This window comes from Colobus angolensis, unplaced genomic scaffold, assembly GCF_000951035.1.
Source record: "Colobus angolensis palliatus isolate OR3802 unplaced genomic scaffold, Cang.pa_1.0 Scaffold285, whole genome shotgun sequence".
NCBI classification, from domain to species: domain Eukaryota; kingdom Metazoa; phylum Chordata; class Mammalia; order Primates; family Cercopithecidae; genus Colobus; species Colobus angolensis.
Window position 1 is genome coordinate 650,960 of NW_012116099.1, and position 22,410 is coordinate 673,369.

The 22,410-nt window shown below is 40.6% G+C and overlaps 1 protein-coding gene across 3 annotated transcripts in view; it reads right to left on the minus strand.

Annotated features, from left to right (window-relative positions):
- Window positions 1-5,949: 5,949 nt before the first annotated feature.
- Window positions 5,950-22,410, minus strand: part of PAK7 (p21 protein (Cdc42/Rac)-activated kinase 7) — a 319,541-nt gene continuing 303,080 nt past the window's right edge. For all 3 annotated transcript variants that reach the window (XM_011948856.1, XM_011948858.1, XM_011948857.1), the window contains 3 exons: window positions 12,848-12,973; window positions 11,083-11,217; window positions 5,950-8,174 (listed from right to left, as the gene is read on the minus strand). In XM_011948856.1, coding sequence (XP_011804246.1) covers window positions 8,019-8,174; window positions 11,083-11,217; window positions 12,848-12,973 — 417 coding nt within the window. In that variant the 3' untranslated portion in view covers window positions 5,950-8,018. The remainder of the gene's footprint in view (window positions 8,175-11,082; window positions 11,218-12,847; window positions 12,974-22,410) is intronic.

A 22,410-nucleotide genomic window follows, 5' to 3' on the forward strand; every position in this document is an offset into this window, starting at 1 on the left:
ATCTTCTTGTCTTCATGATCTCTCTTCAGTGTCTGCCTGTTACCAGTGAGGGAAAATCTCCAATTCCTCCTAAAATTTCCGTGTTGCACACGGAAAAAAATACCTTTGGTGAAAACTCTAAAGATGGTTAACTCCATTCTTATACTCATCTGTGGTCTGTGATCTTCTCACCCACATTCCCCAAACTTGACAAACCTTTTCCATTTTAGCATCGCAGTATTTTCTTTAAATGTTATATTCCTTATTTGGACCCATCTGAATATTTAGGGGAGAAATGGATATTTAGATTTATCTAGGACTTCACAGTGAGTTACCATTCCCTTTTGCAACCTTTTTGAAAAAGAAATCTTAAACCTTTCTGAGTCATATGTCTGAAAACCCCCTTGTGTATATGTTTTTCTTTAAACTTGCTTTCGCAAAACATAAGGCTTATTATTAGTTTTGGAATTGTATGTAATTGCATCATTGTTATGTAAATATACATAACACCTACTATTGTTTTGAGCACCTATTGAGTACAGGCTCAGTAGTGCTATAAAGTAATAAACTTGGTCTTAGTTTCGCTAAGGACGGACTGACAAGAGAACAAACAACATACAACAAATATGTCATTTTCAAAAATGTCAGAGTGCTCTGGCTCTTTAGAAAGCATTGGCTCATGACCACGTCCCTGTGTCTCAGCTACTTCAATCTTTCCGGAATCCAAATAACAGTGATTTTTCCACAAGTAATGTGCAGGATGTGTAAAAAGCCATTATTATGATTACTGTTATGATTATCAATATTGTTTCCCATGCCATTTTTATCTAGCTATTTTAAAATTATATCTCAAATTCAGCTTAGTTGACTTTGAACTGCGCCTTACTTCTCTCAGCCATGTCTTCATCTTTATTGTCAACTAAACATGATAAAGGGGAGCCTCATAACATAGAGGAAGAGCAGCGGTCTCTGGACACGTCTGTGCCTGGCATTCTCCCACCTCAGGGTGTCCAGGGAGACTGACTCCACCCTGGGCCTCAGCTCTGGGCCCTCTCCATACGCATTGTCATTGCCATTGTCCTAACATTTTGCAGCTGCTCCTGGTCCAGGAATAGGCTGAGGCAATGGCCCATTTATCTGCATTGCTTCTCAAGCTTCAGAGACAGGGAAGAAAACAAAGAGATAAACCACAGACACTCAATTACCCCTTGAACTGTCACTTTTCTTTTTTACTGGGGTTCTAAACACAAACGCCTGTGGGCACAAGAGGATGTTGGGCCTGGTTGCTGGGTATGCCTGCCTGGAAAAGCCAGGCCAGATGAAATATATGCGGATTTCTCTTGAGGGAGGGTGACTTTGATTTAAATTCAGAGCATGGTTCTTTGCAGGATTCTCTCAGTCCCAGGAAACAGTTCCTATGAAACAGCCTCAGGGGGCCAGGGAGCACTTGCTTATCTGGAGCCTGAGAACGCCCTCCGAACTGTCATCTCTCTCTTTTTGCCAATTGTCCAATCTTTCCATTAGCAAAGACTTGGCAAACCACATGGATGTGGGAAGAAACACCCGAGAAACTTGAATGGAGAAAGGGGAGGAAAGACGACAGGAGTGACCTGCAGTGTCTGGGTGAAGACACTACATGTATAGGGGTGGGTTTTACCAGGCAGGTGGTTCAAACTGGTGTTGTGCTCAAACATTTCCCTGGAACAAATACCAAGCAACCTGGGCCAGAGATAGCTTTAAATCATTGTGTCTCAAAGTGCATTCAAAGGCACCCTGTATTAGAATCATCCTAGGAGACCTTTGAAAGATGTAAGTTCTAGGGCATCATCCCAGACATTATTTGAGAATCTCAGTGGTGAGACCCTAGAATCTGTAGTTTTACTCTGCTCCCCAGATAATGTTGATGGAGAAATAAGAAGACTTCTGGTTAAAAAGCCTTTACTATCAGTGTATGTGAAACATTATCCAAATTATTGGGCTTCTCTGGGTTCATGTGTTTTCATCCGAAAGTGAAGCTTACTCCTCTATCCTTGCAAAGTTATTTGAGGACTCATGAAGCACCTGGAAGTCCCTAGCACAATGCCTGTCACACTGGAAAGGCTCTCTAAAAATTACAATTAGTGGCATTTTGCTAGCACAATTCTTAACATGTATGTTCCAATTTTACCTGCCAAACAAGAGGTCACGAAAGATTCAAAGGGCCTAATACAAGAGTTTTAAATCTGACTTCCACAGTTTTCTGTGTCAATGTATTTTCGATTCAGAGAATTTTTATGCAGGGATTCCCCTCCACCCCAGCTCAGTAAATCACTCAGGGGCTGTCAATTTTGGGGTGAGGGGATCTGTCAGAGTTTATGAACTTGGATGGAAAAAATTACACCTCCAGTTTTTACTAACCTCAAAAGAAAGGTAGAATTTCCTTCAGTGGTGAACATGGGCATTAAACCACTGCAGTATAAGCAAATCTGTGAATTTGTCATCAATAGAAATAGCCACATTACACCTGCCAGCTATATCTCAAAAGAATCATTAATACTCATTACTTCAAAATTATGGTAGTTATTTGAACCATCTAAAGATCTTGTTATTTAAGGCATTATAGCCACATTTTAAAATTGTGATAATGATACTTCAATTGGGTTTTTGTTTTTTTTTTTTGTAAGCCTACGTATTTTACTTTATGCATTAAAAAACTTTTCTGAGAAGCAGTTTATAAGCTCAGACAGCCAAGAGGGTCCAGGGGCAATGGTACTTCAGCTGTCATTTAAAGTGACAGAGCCTGTCAGGTTGTTTGCTGGTGAAGGATTACAAAGGCACACATGACAGATGAGATCATAAGTATTTCTTAGCACTGATCTTGTGCTTTCTAGACACTATTCTGGGTACTGGGACATAGCAGTGAACAAAATACATAAGAACTTCTGTCCTCATGGAACTGAAATATGTGGGGTGTGTGTGTGTGTGTGTGTGTGTGTGTGTAAGTACACGCACGTGCATGTGTGTATACCTGTCTATTTAAGTACAGTTTGAGCATCCCAAATCTGAAAGTCTGAAATCCAAAATGCTTCCAGTTCAAAACTTGTTTAATGTTAACATGATGCTCAAAGAAAATGCTCCTTGGAGCATTGTGGATATCAGATTTTCAGATTTAGGATGCTCAATTGGTAAATATAATGCAAATATTCCAAAATCTGAAAAAATTCCAAATTCAAAACACTTTTGGTCCCAGGTATTTCAGGTAAGGGATACTCGGCCTGTATTATAATTAATGTGCTGTCATTACCTAACTCTTTGGGGTCTTGGTTAACTCAGTCTAAGTGAATCATATAAGATCTTGAAGTCTTTTCTAGCTTTAAGTTTTTAGAAATGCAGACAATGATGAGGCATAATGATCAAAACATTGTCTTGTGAGAAAATCTTTCAGGATAAGAAATTTCTTTGCTTTTAGAACAGCGTATTTTGATCCAGAAATCAGCAACTCATAGACTTTTTCATGTCCTCTTTTTGTCTTTAGTTTGGTTGGTTTATGTAGGAGATTCTCTCAGGGTTCCACTCATGTTCCCTCAGCCCTTCCTGGAGGTCATTTGTTGTGTCAATTTTAGCAAAGGCAACAAACTTTGCCCAGGTACAGTGCAAGGAGAGTTGATGCTGCAGGAATAATTCTCATCTAATGATGGATAGGAGATAATTAAATATAGCAGTGCCCCCCTCAAGAAAGACAATTCTCAAGTGTCTTTCAGAAGGTCACCAATGGGATTGAACCCCAGTTGCCTATTGTGGTATCCCATTCATTAAAACACACTTTCTCAACTTTGTTCTCCTCTTTGTCTTATTTCTTCACTCTGCCGTGTTGACATTCCTGGGATCATCTCCCAAATAAAGTATTTGTGTCTAAGTCTTTATTCGAGCTCTTCTTTTGGCAGCATCTACACCAAGACAATGTACTCATCTGACTTGGAAACACAACTCAATATGCACACATTTGAAGGATCAAATGAACTGATTTTCCTGCACAATATGGATTTGTACTGTGTCATGTTACTTCCACAAAATTTCTCCTGCTTGTACATTTTGTATCTGCTTCAGATCAATTTGATTTTTCCTCTGCCTGGAATTTTGTTACCATTTATTTTTGATGACACTGGACTGTTCATTTGATCAGTTTGACCAAGCAGTCTGAACTCATTGGGTTGTTAACTTCATGGTATGATTTACTTTTCCACTGATTGCTACTAAATGTGTCCTTCCCCAGGGATAAAGGGGACATGACTGTAACTCAGTCTGATTCCATCTGTCTAATCTAGTTTAAAAATCAATCTCATTCTAATTCAAAGATCATACATCTCTCCTTTGCTCAAGTTAAACTTCTACTAGAGGAAGAGGTAGCAACTGGGAGGTAGTGGCAGGATACAGGGTGTGCTCTTGTATTCTCCCTTTCTTTCTCTTAAATACCTTCTTCAAATCATGGGGTCTCACACTAACACTTGGCTCTATTCTATGTGGACCAGTGGGGAAGGGAGGTTCCAGTAAGCTAGCTGGCTGTGGTCAGCTGCCTTGGAGATGCTATTGGAGGAAAGGGAGAGGACTGAGTCTCATTTTGGTTCCACTAAAAACTACAGCTTCTGGTTTTTGGAGTGGTCTTTGTGTAGATGACATATGTGGTTTTTAGAGTAAGGGTCAGCTCCAACTTGACCCTGTCTCCATGCAGAAAAGCAATCATATCTCCCTTCAGTTGCCCTCATGGTGCACTCCTCCAAATCACTCTGCAGGTTGGGCATCCTGTTACTTAGTTAAGTGGTTTGACACATTCCCTGCTGTCCTCTCCATGTCCCATCAAACATACTCAAGGGAACTCCATGTCTTCTTCCATGCCCAGTAAAGGCAGAGGAGATCTGTCCAGGGGAGGTTGCCTCCACTTTTGTCTGCCCTGATACGCCATAGACAATACCTTTTTTTCATCCTGCTAGCTCAGACCACTCCCTGAGGGTTTTCACCTTCCAACATTTCTGGATGGGAAATAGGCTGTTTATATACAAGTTCCCCCACCCCCCAACTTCATGAGGTCAATATTAATATCCTTCTTGTCTACCAAAGTGGAGGAAAGAGCCAAACATTCTCTTCTAGGGTCCCAGAGAGCTCTCACCACACCCTCTTGAATCCAGGTTCTGCTATAAAGACACACGCACACGTACGTTTATTGTGGCATTATTCACAATAGCAAAGACTTAGAACCAACCCAAATGTCCATCAATAATAGACTGGATAAAGAAAATGTGGCACATATACACCATGAAATACTATGCAGCCATAAAAAAGATGAGTTCATGTCCCTTGCAGGGACATGGATGAAGCTGGAAACCATCATTCTCAGCAAACTATCACAAGAACAGAAAACCAAACACCGTATGTTCTCATTCATAAGTGGGAGTTGAACAATGAGAACACATGGACATAGGGAGGGGAACATCACACACTGGGGCCTGTGAGGGGGTGGGTGGTTAGGGGAGAGATAACACTAGGAGAAATACCTAATGTAGGTGATGGGTTGATGGGTGCAGCAAGCCACCACGAGACATGTATACTTATATAACAAAACTGCACGTACTGCACATGTCACCCAGAACTTAAAGTATAAAAAATAAATAAATAAATAACAATTAAAAAAAAAATCCCTCAGATCAGTTTTGCATCTTTGGAACAGGGAAGTAGAATGAGAGTCTTTAGCCCTGAACCTGGCTTTCCTTGAACTTGGCCTTCCAGAATTCAGTAATTTTTTTTTTCAGTAGTGGTATCGATATCACCATCTTACAATCTCTAGGGATGGATATATTTGTCTTTAGGTCATGTCATCACAATGTTACATACAACTTTGTACCAACTCATTTGCACTCCCCGATATCACAAAGAAATCATTCTTGGTTACTCAAGAAAATAAATTTGGGAAATCATTGTTTCCAATAACACAATGGGGAAAAGGCAAACATTTATTTTTATTTGCAAATGCAGTTTCTGCCAATAGTTAGTGCTCACAAAACCTTTTAAGCTACAGTAACTTTTGGTAAACTCAATGAACTTTAAAAAATACCTGATGGTAAGAAAATTACAGAAAAATTTCCATTACACTGTCGAAAATGTTTGGAATCCAAAATGCACTATTTTCTGCAATAGTTTTTAATGTTTGTTCTGGTTTAAAAAAGATTTTCTTTTTCTTTTCTTTCTACTTCTACATAGTCCTGGTTAAATTAATACAATCTGTCTCATGAACATTTAGGACTGCAATTTTCTGGATTTAGATTGTTTTTATTCTCACATATTTATATTAATACTTTAATATTTTACATAAAACATTGATTTGCTGTGTTTTATGAAGCAAATCATAGATCCTATTTATGGAGGCATTTCCAGTTTGAAGGAAAACTGAAAATCTAATCAGTAGAAGGTCATTTTATGCCTTTTTTTCCTTTTTAGCAGTAATAAATAATTAGCAACCTATTAATTACAAAAATTCTTAATTATGCTTAGAGCAACCAGAGCGCTATCACAAATTTAAATTCATATTTGTTACAGTATATGAAATAGTTAAGAAAAGCCTCTGTTTTTCCAGTTTGGTAACAAATGGCTTTTGTCTGATGCATAATTAATAGAAACTAATGATGACTATGTAGCTCTTCCAGAGTTTTAAAGGCAAATCTATATTGGCCTACAATTAACATGCAAATTCATCCAACAAGCAACACAAAATGTATTGTAGTAGTCATTCATTTTATCAACATTCAAGAAGATCTAGACAGCAGCACGACTCTCCTATGTCGGAAACACATTATAACATGGGCACAACTGAAGTCAGATCATACCTGGTAAAATACCCTCTTGCTAATTCGTTCTCCAGAGTCAGTTCAGACTTCCAGCACGATACATGAACAATAGCGATTAATACTGTGGTACAAAGGTAAATACAGACAAGAGTTTGGTGTGCTAGCATACAGAGTTTTAAAAATGGTGACAAACGAAACCAAACGTCTTGCCCTGTTCTCTCTCTCCCTTTGTGAGCCTGGAATTCTCATGGTCTCACTGAAACATTCTATTTTGGGAACTGAGTCCAATGATCCTAGCACTGAAATTGCTCCCTGGGAAGGAAATTCGGCCACAAGGGAACATTGTACCCATTTGAGAAAGGGCACTGAGGGAAACATTGTGGTGTGCAAAAAATGGTTTGCTACTAGAGGCGTTGATGGAAAACGTGATTTTTAAAAATATTTAGGTTTATCCCAAGGAGTGGTATACTGTGGCTCAAATTTTATTTCATTATTTTTGGTTGGATTAATGAAACGTGCACACTATCACCATCACTCTTAATTCTTCTTCCATCAAATAAGACACTTGTTAGGATAAGAAAGATATTTTACTAAAGCTGACGGTGATTGAGAGTCATTCAGTATTCAAAGTTCCTAAAGAATCATTGGTTCTCTTAAAGGGATAAAAAAGTAGGAAAGGCTTTGTTCAAACTCCTGCTAGTAAACAAGTATTACTTCAACTGATACAATGACTACATGACATCAAAGTACTATAAATTATCAAAACTATCGTACAGAAAAATTACAAATTCGTTGCAAAATACATTATACTGCTACCATTAAGAAAAAAGTGCTTTTTGTTTTCCTTTCTTTCTTTTTTTTTTTTTTGCCAGAAAAGTATTCTTTCAATATAGAAAATCCTACATGTTACCCTGCATGTGGCTAGGATATATCATAACGGAGTTTGTACTGAGTCCTTCTGATTTGCTGGATGAAGGGCTGAAAAATGTATTAATGATTTATTAAAGCCGTGCTCCAAATGACCACGCCAGCTGTCAGTGGAGAGATGCCTATTTAAGACACAAGAAGATGCCCTGGTCTGTCGAACCCTGCCGGTCATCACACTGTCCCACCAATTGGCTGGTCTAGAATGCACAGGCCTTTTGCATGTTCTGTGTTTCCTTTTGTTCTCCTGAATTATTCTCATGTCCTCATCTAGCTTTGCCACCTACACGAATCCTCTGCTCAGTGATGCCTGTATTGTCTCATGAGGGGGACGATGCAAGATGGTGGACCTGCTAGTTTTAAGAATGGATGTCCGAGGAGTTCCTGGGCCGTTGCTCTCTGAGAGGGCTCCCTCACCAACATCAGGTCTAGGAATCCCCGGAGCACTGAAGAAACCTGTGGAAACACACAGATACCAATCTGAGGACTAACACAGACACCTAACCCAGTCCCCAAAATGTTTTCCCCATTCATCCTATCAACAACTTCAATTCCAGAAAGTTATCTTAAGGAGAAAGATGTTATGAAAGCGAAAGCAGGTCTTGCCTTTAAAATTCCACTTTTTCCTTACCTTTTTCAAGTTTGAAATAATAGGTGTAAATGGCAGATCAACTAAGAATGAAAACTTATTTACTAAATACAATAACAGTGGCAATCACACTGATAAGAGCAGCTATTACAAAATGTTTAGTATGTGCAGGTGCTGGTCACACATGCTTGATGAAGCATAGTAAAAACAGGAAGCCGTTTTATTTTTCTAACAACTGCAACCACACAGGCTCTGTGGAGTCCCTTTCTTTAAGAGAAATAAGCTCTTGTAAGGATATCTAATACATCTCATTATTTTTCTGTAAAGGTCTTGTAATTTACTTTTTAAAGCTATATCTTACATTATGTATGTATTTAGAGATGAGGGCTCACTATGTTGCCCAGGCTCAAACTCCTGTGCTCAAGCGATCCTCCCACCTCAGCCTCCTGAGTAGCTGGGAGTACAAGCATGTGCCAGCATGCTCAAGTTCCTCTGCACAAATACTAAGCGTATGGCTCAGTGGATTTTTTACATACATTTACCCCTATTTACTTTCCACTCCTATCAAGATACAGTCATTATTTTAATTTCTAATAGCATAACTTAGTTTTGTTTACTTTTGTACTTTATCAAAATGGAGTCATATATTTGATTTCTTCTCCGTCTGGCTTCTTTCACTCAGCGTTGTATCTGTGAGATTCATCCCCAATGTATGGCAAAAGTTATATCTTTTACATTGCTGTGTAGTATTCATTGTCCAATTATACCACACATTATTTATCCATTTGGGAAAAAACCTTGAGCTGGTTTCCAGTTTTTTGAAACCATTAGGATTAAAGTTATTCTTGTACATGGTTTTGAAGAACATTGGCACTCGTCTCATTGGGTATGAGACTATTTTCATATGATATATTTTTAGTCAATTTTTTTTTTTTTTTTTTTTTAGGCATAGTCTCACTCTGTCACCCAGGCTGGAGTGCAGTGGCACAATCTTGGCTCACTGCAAGTTCCGCCTCCCAGGTTCACACCATTCTCCTGTCTCAGCCTCCTGAGTAGCTGGGACTACAGGCACCCGCCACCACACCCGGCTAATTTTTTGTATTGTTAGTAGAGACGGGGTTTCACCGTATTAGCCAGATGGTCTCGATCTCCTGACCTCATGATCCGCCCACCTCGGCCTCCCAAAGTGCTGGGACTGCAGGCCTGAGCCACCACGCCCAGCCACTTTTCATTATTTAAACTTAGTCCAATCCAGTAAAAATTTCAATCTCTTTTTTGTTGTTGTTGTTTTATGTTTTTGTAGGTCCATACAACCTATATAAGTGATTCCACTGGGGCTCTTCCCTAAGATTTAGGGGTGAGGAAGGAGGAGATATTACCATTGCAAACAATTCTTCTCCAAAACGCAGCCACACACTCTCTTTTATTGTCATAAAATAGATAGGAGGAGAGGTGTGTATGGGGCCAGTGTTTATAGTAGTAGTCCTACAGAAATGATCCTCTGAGCAAGTCCTGCGGAAATCTGGCAGCTCCTACAGTGGTGATTCTTGGATGAAGCATCATTATTTTCTGAGCTCGTCCTAACTGGCAATCCTTGGAAAACAGGAAAGACTCCACTCAATCTCTTACAAGCATTATATTAACCATGAACTTCATTGCCCTGTACAATCTAGCTCCTGCCCATCTCTCCAACAAGGCCTACCTTTTTCCCCTTGCTCACTTTGCTCTGCAATATAGGCCTTCTTTCTTGGCTTAAGGCCTTTCCACTTGATGCTCCCCCTGCCTGGGACCTTTTTCTCCAAGATCTTTGCATGGCTTGTACTTTCTTCCTATTCAGGTCCCTGCTCTGTTGATCCCTCCCTAGAAATGGCTTCCTTCCCTCTTCAGCTTAAATCGGTGATATGGTTTGGCTCTGAGTCCCCACCCAAATCTCGTCTCACACTGTAATCCTCACATGTCAAGGTAGGGACTTGGTGGAAGGTAATTGGGTCATGGGGGCAGTTTCCCCCATGCTCTTCTCAAGATAGTGAGGGAATACTCGTGAGAGCTGAGAGTTTTATAAGTGTCTGGCATTTCCCCTGTGCTCTCTCTCTCTCCCCTGTCACCATGTAAGACATGCCTTGCTTTCCCTTTGCCTTCTGCCATGATTGTAAGTATCCTGAGGCCTCTCCAACCGTGTGGAACTGCGAGTCAATTAAACCTCTTTTATTTGTAAATTACTCAGTCTTGGGTATTTCTTTATAGGAGTGTGTAAAAACAGACTCACACAACCAGCCTTCAATCCCTTCTGCACACTCCATCACATCACAGTATGTTTTTCTTTCATAGTATGTACCACACTCTGAAATTATTTTATTTGTTTGTTTGTGGTTTATTATCTGTTTCCCCGACTAGAATGCAGAGTTTACAGAGTCAGAAAATTTGGGGTCATGCACGGTGACATCCCAAGCTATTAGATGTCCCCAGCATGTAATAGATGCTGAATGAATGAGTATGGCATAGAGCGCCTGATTTACTCTTCAAACCACCCCTTTGGGATAGAAGACAATTGTAACCCATTTTATAGATGAAGAACTTTGGGGTAGGAAAGACTGAGTCACTTGCCCAGTAAAAGAGTAGAAGAACAGAGATTCAAACCTAAGTGACTAGCTCCAAAGCCCACGCCCATAAACCAGGATCTCCCTGCTGGATGTGGTAAGTCAGTCTTAAAAGCCAGAGAGAGATGGAAAAATCCAAAAACCATTCTGCACTTCAGCAATAGCTGCTGCTTCTCACCTTGTGTAGGTCCTTCACTCTTGGAGGTAAACTGTCCCGGATCCTCCGCATCGCCTGGAGGGGAGGCTCGTTGAAGTAGGGGGGCTCACCATCGATCATTTCTATCACCATGATCCCAAGGGACCAGATGTCCACCTGTTGGGCACATCCCACTGGTTATCTCGGGCAAGGAGAACATTCTGAAACGTCAAGTGCGTCCACAGAACCCAAGAGGTTCATACTCATTCACAAATGAATATGGTATTTGTAACCTCTCAACATTTACAATACAGGTTTATAGGCTAAACTGCTGGGTAACTGGGTTTTTGCTAACAATCTTTGCCTTTTATGGACAACTTCAGTGAGGGTTCCACCCTTCAGACATAAATGAATATCTTAATATTCTAAAGTTTAGCACTTTAATTTTTACTCTATAAACTTCAGTAGTTAACTGTCTATTAGGGCAGATGAGAAAATCTTCCAGGTTAATGCTATGAAAATGGAGAAGAAGGTTGTATTTAAACCATAAACAAATAAGAAAGTTTTGACATATTTGTAACAAACTGCAAAGGGCTACCTTGCAGGAAGCAGAATATATTCTGATTCTTTTATTAATTAGATTTAAAAAGAGTTCTTTTCTCCCCTACTTGGGGATTTCCTCCTCCTACCTTTTATTATCATTTCAAAACAGCATGCACAAAACCTCGCTTTACAAAAGCATTTTCAGGGATTGGAGAAAAGAAAAGGAAGAGATGACAAGCAATTAGTAAAGAATGGGAAGTCAGGACAATGAGGAGTCATCACTGTGCTATAAACTCCCAGTTCCACTCACTTCCCCGTTAGGGCCTCTTTATACCTCTTATCTGATGAATGTATTGCTATTATTACCCCTTGCAGTGACTTTCACTGAGAATTTATCTCTCAGGACCACAGTGAGAAAAACAAGTTGAGGACACATCCAAGGTCAAGCAAACAAGAGAAAGAGAAAGATTCTGCTGTAACTTATGCTGATGTCCTTAGCTCATTGCCATGTCTTCTCATGCTTCTCTTCTCCCAGAATCACCATCCACACCACAAAGTGTGGAAACCCTATGGCTGGCCGAAGCATACCCCTTGGCTTCCACCTGTATGTAGCCTTATGTGCCTCTGAGCTTCCACCCATGCTATTATCTCCCAAGAAGGCCCTTCCTCTACTCCCTCTGACCCTGCATTTTCACACTTCCAGGCCCTACCCCTTAAAAGATTATGAGTGATTATTTTCATTCCAGTGGAAACAGAAATTGTGCCATGTTTTTGACTATGAGTCACATATTATTTTTTTCCTATAAGAAAACACTGTGTAAGTCCTTCACTGTGAGATGTAAACTGTATTGAAAACAGTTGCTCATTTAAATATCACCTCTGTTTTTTGTACTCTCTTTGATCCTCTTTCCTTCCTCTGAATCCTCATGCCTGCTCACCTGCATGTCTCCAGCCACTTTGCAAGTTGCATTGCCTTGCTTTGTGTGTGCCTGCTACTGAGAGTGGGATCAGAGTTGGAGTGACTTTCCCACAGTGTCCACTGTAGGAATGCAATAAAGAGCCCTTGGATAAATACTGCAGTGGTCTACCCCAGGGGTGGCCAGGCTCCCTCCTGCCACAGCTTACATCTGTGCCTCATCTAGTGAGTGGGGATCCAATGTGGAGTCAAAAGTCATTGCCACCATCTCCTGTGGTCACCAACTATCTCAGAACCCTGTGCCTGTCCCAGTCCTGCCACTCCTGACTATGACTGTGACCCCCTTACCTCTGTCCCATAAGGTAGCCTAGAAATCACCTCAGGGGCCATCCAGTAGGGAGTGCCAACCAATGATTTCCTCTTCGGCACCTCTTTGGAAACTTGAGCACAGAAACCAAAATCAGATAACTTTATCTGAAAAGGAAAGGAATGCAACAAACTAGCAATTTTAAAACAATGTCTGCTAGACATGAAAATACAAACACAGAGAGTTTCAAATTTAAAACAAAGCAGTCTCATCAACAGGCCTTGGACATATCAGGGAAGGGACTGTCAGACCCTTTTATTGGAAAGGCATGGTCCATTTTAATGGAGAGACTTCTCCTGGGCCCACCAGGATCAACTTCCAAATGTCTAAACTTCCGCCGCTTACATTACTTCTATAAAATGATGAAACAAAAACAAAAAACTTTACGAATTAAATACAGCACAAACAACAAATCTGTTACATCCCAAGCCCACAAGTTTAACGTAATATAACAGATGATGCTTTCATATATGCAAATTGCTATTCTCAATGTGAATTTTGAACAAACTGATAAAATTTAGTTTCCTTTGAGTTGAGCACATTCAGATTTCTATGTACCATGAGGCAAATCAAAGAACCATCTCTTTTCTATATTTGAAATATCGCAAGGCCTTTGTTTATCCAGGATGTGGAAATGTCACTTTTAGTATTAGATCCCCTTCCCTTTTTGGTTTGATCCTTTGTCCATGACAGTTGAAGCTACCACGGTGAACATCAATGGAAGTGGAAACACAGGCATAGAAACTGGGTGTCAGCACTTGGTTGTAAGGGGTTTAAGGTGGTCATCCTAAGGGCTCAGTGTATATACATGTTATTTACCTTAGATGTCATCAAGGAGAAAAAAAGACTTGGAAATTTCTTTCCCAGAGCTCATGTACTCTTAAGAACATACTGCACAGTTAGGCACCCTGCTGGTTTATGAATTCTAGATTACCAGGATTCAGTTTATTTCTGGAAGCCATAATTTCTAGTCATGATGACCTGGTCTGAACTTCAAACAGCCTTATGAAAGAGATATCAAAGAGCCACTTAGAGTTGTTGGTGATAATAGAACACAAAAGGAAACAATGGTTCAGAATGACCATTTGAAGTTAAAAAATTTTTAAAAATCCATTGTACAGTCTCCAAGGTATGAATTCTCTCTTAATTCTCTTCACACCTCCCTGAACTTCCTCTTTCAACCTTTCTTTTCCCTGGCTCTACCTCTGCCATCCACCTCTTAAATATTAGGGTTCCCTAGGGTTCTGGTTTCCTCTCTCACATCTTCTCTTCTTAGATTCTCTTACTGGATACTCTTTTTCTTTCTATGCTTAGTTCAGACCTCTCTCCTCCATTCAAATCCTATATTTCCAACTAGTATATATTTCTGTATGGATGACCACAAGTACTTCCAAACTCAGCATCCCTCTCTCTGCTCCAAAACCTGACCCCTTTTCCATCAATCCTGTTCTAGTGAATGACACCAACATCCACCAACATCTATCCATGAAAATCATCCTTGACCCTTCTCTCCATCTCGCTCCAAGTCTTCCTGGTTAGAGTTTAAAAAAAACTATCTCTGTAGCTTCAGGACCCACGATAGTGCTTGACCCATGATAGGTTTTCAAAATCAAAATTGTTGCATGAATTGATGAGCCTCAATCATAAGAATTGAAAGAGGCCTCTGCAAATGAAGAACAAGTGCATTAATATATTATAAAGATCAGGATTCAGCAGGGAGTTCTGAACCAAAGGCAAGATTCCCCCTGCCACACATGTTATTATGGTAATTTCCAAACATACAGCAAAGCTGAAAGAATTACAGAGTGAACATCCCTATATGCATGAGTAGATTCTATAATTATTAATGGTTTGCTGTGTGGGCTTTATCATACACCTATCTCTCTATTCATCCATCTAATCATCTAATTTTTGATGCATTTCAAACTGAATTGCTGACAGCAGTACACCTCACTCCTAATTGAGCATTAACTGGAGTTCAATGTGTTTTTTTTAACAGTTTAAAAATTTACATAGAGTGAAATGTACACGCTTTAGGTTTATCATGTGATGAGTTTTGACCTCCCAGTACTATCAAGATCTGGGCAACACCATCGCTAGGGCACGGATGAGAGGGTCCTTGGGATATGAGTGGTAGTCAAACCCTTGAAGGGCCATAGCATGAGAAAACAAGACAGTCAAATATGAAATACTGGTCACCCAGGGGGATTGAAATTGAAGCATTACTGGAGACTGAAGAGAAAGATATCAAGAAATCAGAAACAGTGGAGAATAAATTAGGAAAGCCAAGGTGGGGATAGCAGCAGCTAGGACACAACAGGGGGATGAAACCAGGTAAGAACTGAGAGTCACTGTTGTGCTCGGCAATGAGGGCATCCCTAGTAGCCTCTAGTTTCAGGTTGAGTCGGGGTGGAATCCAGAGAGCAGTCAGGTAGATCTCAGTCAGACTGCTTTTCAAGAAATGAGATGTATTTTACAGATAGAAGATATCCAGCAGTTATAAATGTGGTGAATATGATAATGATGACAATGATAATTATCACTATTCTCTAGAGTGGGTTGAATGTCTCCCAGAATTCACATCCAACCAAACCACAGAATGTGATCTTATTTGGAAAAGAGTCTTTGCAGGTCTAATTAGTGAAGGTGAGGTCATACTGGATTGGGGACAGGCCCTAAATCCCAAGACTGATATAGAAATAGGAGAGGACACACAGACACATAGATAAGAAGACCATGCGAAGGTAAAGCAGAGACTGGAGGGATGAGTTTACAAGCCAAGCAACACTGAGGATTGCCACAACCACCAGAAACCAGGAGAAATGTATATAAAGCTTCTTCCTCAGAGCCTCCAGAAGGAATCAACACTGCCCGCATCTTGATTTTGGACCTCTGGACTCTTGAACCTTGAGAATACATTTCATGCAGAGAGAAGAAAATGCCACTCAATTGGTAGCAATTTGTTATAGCAGTCCTGGGAAAGGAATACACTCCCTGAGCTCTTACTACCTGCCAGGTAACACTATAAACACTTTACATGTATTATCTCATTTGACTGCTCCCAAGAAACTAACAAGGTAGGAAATATTATTATCTCAATTTTCCGGAGAAGTAAGCCAAAACACAGAAGTGCTTAGGCCACTTTGCCAAGGATACAGAGCTAGTAACGGAAAGAGCCAGGATTCAGGAATTTAATCACCACTCTGTACTGAAGAGCAAAGTTACAGGCTGAAAGAAGGGAGTTACTGGAGTGGTAGATGTTAAAGAAAGAGGAGAGAGTGAGGGTAACTGATGGTAGGGTTTTTAAAGCATCCCTGTAGGAGTGATGGGACGGGATCCAGGGTCTTGCTATTTAAAGCATCATCTTCATCAATAGAAGCAGCTGCAATGTCACCTGGGAGCTTGTTAGATTTGCAGAACCTCAAGCCCCATCAAAAACCTGCTGAAGTCACAGTTTCCACTTTAACAAGATCCTCAGGCCATTGGTGTACACATTATAGCTTGAGTCATAGGAGATCACAGTTCAGCCAAGAAACAGAAGAGGAAGGACGTCACACGGACAGGTGGGGATGAAGGGACATTTGTTTGCACAGAGTCTAATCTCTTTAGCATTCTGACAAAAGCCTTAACATTTTCACCAAACTGTCTTCCTACTGCTGAGCTAAACACACTACAGTCCACCTGAACAGCTTTTAAAGTCCTCTGTAATCTGGTGCCTTTTCACATAGCCAACCTCATTCCTCATGGCTTTCTGCACACAGTAAAACCATTCTTAGGGACCAGGGCTGTTCCTAGAATGTAGGATCTCCAGTGCTAAAACCCGGAAAGTTCTGCGCAAATCAGAAAGAGGTGGTCACCTTATGGTCCATTCTCGACTCTGAGTTTTCGTTGATGGTTTTTTCTTGCATATTCAACTCTCAGGCATACATCAAGGGCTTTATCATCTCTAACATTCTCCAGAACTCTTCTCAGGAGCCCATGTTGATCTCTCTCCTTTCCAAATTCAGAGAATTTGGCATGCACTCAATCCTGAACTGTTTTCTGGTGCTGATTTTCCACCTCTAGCTAGAGATGACATTCCTTGGGGACAACAACTCTGCTTTCTGATTGCAGAGCCTTACTGTGTTCCTTAAGAGCTGGGCAAACAAACAGCAGAAACTCAGAAAACACATGCTACTAGGTTTGTTTTATATTGACACATGTACGTAATAGTACACCAGGTGACAGAAGACACACTGAAGCTCTTTCTGAAAACGTCTGAAGCATACTGAAGATAGCTGTTCCTAGAATCAAAGTTGGAACACAGATTAAATGAAAGTAACATTTTGGAAATAATTTTATTTTATTTTATTTTTTTGAGACAGAGTCTCGCTCTGTCACCCAGGCTGGAGTGCAGTGGCGCGATCTCAGCTCACTGCAAGCTCCGCCTCCTGGGTTTACGCCATTCTCCTGCCTCAGCCTCCCGAGTAGCTGGGACTACAGGTGCCGCCACCTCACCCGGCTAGTTTTTTTGTATTTTTTTAGTAGAGACGGGGTTTCACCGTGTTAGCCAGGATGGTCTCGATCTCCTGACCTCGTGATCCGCCCGTCTCAGCCTCCCAAAGTGCTGGGATTACAGGCGTGAGCCACCGCGCCTGGCCGTTTTGGAAATTATTAATGTGATTTTTTTTTTATTTCCTTGTTCATGATATTCTCACTAATTGTCTTAAGGCCAGTGATTTGGACCAATGGTGGTATGATTTGAATTGGAAGGGATTAGATTATTCCCGAAGAAATGCTAGAGAAAGCTGGTTTAGTAGAGAGGTGATATTCACAATTTCTTATCAAGAATCAATCCCAGAGGACTCAGATCATAGAATTCCACATGTGTATGAAAAAGAGGGTCTCGTAGTCGTGATACCTGGTCCATAATCCTTGGTGCCCTATTATAAGAGGAGTTGATAATGCATAGAAGTAAAAATCCTACAGTCCACCCCTTGTAGTCTGCGATAATTTACAGAAGGGGAGAAAGAGGAGTGATGTCAACTATGTCAGGTCCTGACCTCCTTATGATATATCACTTTTCTTCACTCCCAGCAGATGGTGGTGGGCTTTGGAAATACCTGTGTTGCATACATTCCCATACAAATAAGGGAGAGGAGAAGCCCCACAAGCATGGGTTCAGAGGTAATATTCAAAATATTCAATAACCAGATTAATGTAGGCCAATTGGAACCTAGATAGAAAGTCAAGCAAAGTCCTAGAGTTACCCTGGGAAGGATTACCATTTTTAATGAGGTGAGGAGGGTCTTGGGAAGGGGCTGGAGTAATGGGGAATAGTCTAAGGACTTAAAGCAGTGGCTGTCAACCAATTAGCATGAAAAGCTTGCAATATTTAAAAAACGGGTGTAGACCTGCTAGTAAAACTGACTGAACACCAGCCTTGGCCACACCCAGTGTGAAAGGAAAATTAAAAACTCAGGACCCCAGTTCACTCTACCAAGAGGAAAAATTAAACTAAAAGCTGTGCGAGAAGCTGCCTTCTGTTTTGTTTCTAAGTAGACAGCTACAGGTCATACTGTAAATATCTTCACAGGTAGTGACTCTATGTTCACATTATATTCTGTAAAGTGCCGATCTGCTGAGCATGAGATCAATACATAATTGACAGTTCTCCTACCTGCTCCTTTTCTCTTGCAACAAGTGGATGACCATACCCTCCCTCTTTCCCCTCCAGTCCACGTTTCCCCTTTCCCTCAAATTCATCTTTGGAGAAAGGCGCAGACCACAGACAGTTTCTATGAATCCATGTTTTTGTTTTTTTTTTTTCTTCTAGACGTGTCCTTAACCTTGGCAAAATAAACTTCTAAATTGATTGACACTTGTCTCAGATACTGTTTCATTTTATACCAGCATGTAAAATGTACTCCATGGAGACATGGTACAATAGTGTGGGTGAACATGAGCTTGCGGCAGTGCTACTGGCTTCCATGGCCTGTGTGGGATGTGCAGGGGTTCAGAGGTTCCTCCAAATCTCAGTGAGGGAATGGGAAGGGTCTGGCACAAGCCTGTGGTTGGGACAAGGAGGCAGCCTGTAGGGCACCTTTCAACCCGTGAGTGAAGAGGTTGTGACTGTGAAGTAGAGCAGAGGTGTGTCCCTGGACAGCCCAGTCACCGATAGGACCAGTCAATCGTGCTACCTGGTCACCAGTCCAGGTAGCAGGAGAGTCCAGTGACAGCAAGGCAGGGAGGAGAAAGGACAAGAAGATGCTTCTTATCTCCTTCACCCTGAGGTTCCATGAGCCATGCTTGTCTCTCCTTCACCCGCGTTCCATCTTGGGAATAAGTGATGGTGGAGAGGAGAGGAGGGAGTAGGTGGTGGTTAAATCTGAAAGACTGAGTTTATAAAGGTATCATTTATACTTCACAATAATGTAGTTGAACTTTGATAGACAATGTTCAAATTATTCAAGCCAACTAAATTTAACGCATTGAATTAAAATAGATATTTTTGAGAAGAATCTAGCCAGTAGGACTCTGTGAAGAAGTCTGGGTTAGTTTTAGGAAACATAGAAACTATAATTGTGGGGTGTGTGTGTGTGTGTGTGTGTCTGTGTATTTCCAAAACTAGAGTGTGAGTAAATTTGCAACCCCAATACACAGAGAGTAGAGGAGGAACAAACGTCCCAATCAATTTTGTTTGTCTATAAATTTAAGAAACCTGAATGGTTACGGAGGTGAATGTATCAGCATTTTGCTATTGGCAGTTTTAAATTTCAATATCTCTAGTGTGGGTTTCTCTTTGCTGACTTGAAAAATATCCAAACCCCTCAAAATCTGGCATCCTAATAACCATCTCCCTGACAAAATATGAGATAAGCAATTGAAACTCGACACTTGAAAGTGAGGCCTGTTCTTCTGCTGTAGGAGTATAAGTGCTTTTGCATGATTCTTTACTCATCCAAGTACATAAAAGGGACAATTTTCTAAAAGAACATAATTGCACACAACATTTGTCCAAATAAATCTGCAAGTAGATAATGAGAACTCAAGTAATGAGTATAATAAAGCACTGTAGGCAGATCTTAAAAGCAAATCACATAAATGCTAAGCTGAGCCTTACTTTGGGTAGAATTGTGCAACTGGGCTGCTTAGGAAACCACCTTGGTCTCACTAATGCAGTTAGGCTAAGGAACTACCGCTAGCATGTTGTCCGCCCCCTAAAAGGAGAAAACGTAGCTTGTTACACAAGGACCACACAAGGAACTTTAGTTGAGAGCTCAGACAAAGCTGTTATTTAAATGTGAGATCCTATCCATCTCTCACGTGTCCTGGCCAGGAGTCAGGGTCCCCACAAAAGAATGGTGGAGGGTTGGGAGGGAGGGAGGGCAAAAGAGAGTCTATCCACAGGGCAGCTACAGGTTTAAAGACAGAATGTAAAAACCCTTGCTCTGTAAATTGCATGCACTCTAAAGAATTCTGTGTCTGCTCTAGGGTCTTGGCTAATGCAAAAGAGGGCTGCTTGTGTGCCTGGTTTCTGGGTGCTTCCTTATGAGGCAATGGCACTCAATGTACAACGTGTGTAGCATCAGCCTCACCTGAGAGCCTGTTAGAATGCAGCTTCCTGGGTACCATGTAGCCTGAGTGAACCAGAATCTCTGGGGGTGGGGCCCAGGAATCTGTTTCTTGCCAAGCTTTCCAGCAGGTTCTGATGCTCAGTAAAGTTTGAGAACTTTATGGAAAAAGCAGATAACAGTGGCCAGAAAATGTCTTCAGGCATAAAGATGCAGATGGTGGTATTTGGAGGTGAAGCTAATGATCGCTGAAATAGGAAGTTCCAGGAAGATCTGGGCGGGGCACCAACATCATTTGCTATGGTACAACTCACCCTCCTTATACCACTTCCCCTATCACCATGTGTTAATCCAGGCACAGTGTTGCCAGACCCTTTGATTTTTCAAGGAAGACAGGAATCTGAAATTTTATATGACATCTTCCAAGTTTTGATTTGTGGCAATCAATTTATAGTAAAAAGAAAGAGATCATAAAGACCACTTGTGTGTGTCTCTTTTCCATAAACTTATTGGACTTAGTAGGTCATGGGTTTGCATTCCAGCCAATGAATTTGTCAAAAGTCAGTCACTCACTGCTTACTGGCCCCTAAGTAATTCATTTATCAAATGTTGGCCCTAGGCCAAGGAAAGGTCATGATGATTCTACACAACAGTTAATTACAAGAGCAGAAGAAATGCCTTCTGACTTAGCATCTACCTTGTACCTGGTATACTTCTGAAGGTTTTACACAGATTACATTATTAATTCCTAAGCCACTCTATGAAATATATTTATTTTCCTCTTTCAAATCCCAAACACCACATTCTCCTTTCTTAACACAAATTAGTGACTCGTTAGATATTATTTATGTCATAGATAATAATTGAATGATTTACTTTTACTTGATAGAAGATAATTTGTCTAGTCTTTTGAGAGGACAGAAAGTATTCATTCTTTTAAACCCAAGCAATTCTCAGTCATTTTTCCTAACTTTAAAAATTTTTTTTAAATTTTAAATTTTTTTTTGGAGACAGGGTTCACTTTGTCACTCAGGCTGGAGTGCAGTGGAATGATCTTGGCTCACTGCAGCCTCAAACTCTAGGGCCCAAGCAATCCTCCTGCCTCAGCCTCCAAAGTAGCTAGGACTACAGATAAGTGCCACCACATCCAGCTAATTTTTTAGTTTTCTTGTAGAGATGAGATGGGACTTCAATACGTTTCCCAGGTTGGTCTTCAACTCCTGGGCTCAAGCAATCCTCTTGTCTTAGCCTCCCAAAGTGCTGGGATTACAGATGTGAGCCACCACGCCCAGCCAACTTTTTAATTTTTAAATAATGATAAATCCACAGGAAGTGGCAATGTGCACCCATCTCTCCCTAGCATTAGCATCTTACATGGCTACAGTACAATATCAACACCAATAAATTGATTAGGTACAATTTATAGAACTTATTCAAATTTCATCAGTTACAAATGAACTCATTGTGTGTGTAGTGTATATAAGTATACTCGGAAATTTTATCACATGTTGCCAACTAGTCAACTAACCAAGAGGAGGCTAGTTACCTGAAGAGTTACTATGGTGGGCAACTAGAACTTGATCTTGCTGAGAAAGTCTGGGAGACTGTGTAGAACAGTGCAAAAGTCATTGTGGTTTTTGCCATTAAAAGTAATGACAATTGCTTTTGCACCAACCTACTATAACCATCACCAAAATCAATATACCCAACTGTACCATCAGCATAGGACTCCCTGTTGCTATTCTTTATAGACACATTCCCACAACCCTGAATCCCTGCCAACCACTCATCTGCTGTGCATTTCTATAATTATGTTATTTCATGAATACATATATATATATGGAATCTTATAGCGTGTTTCCTTTTGAGATTGGTGTTTTCTCACTCAATGTAATTTCCCTGAGGTTCATCCAAGTTCTTGTGTGTATCAATTGTTTGTTTTTATTGTTGAGTGGTATTCCATGATATATTAATACTGTTTGTTTAACCGT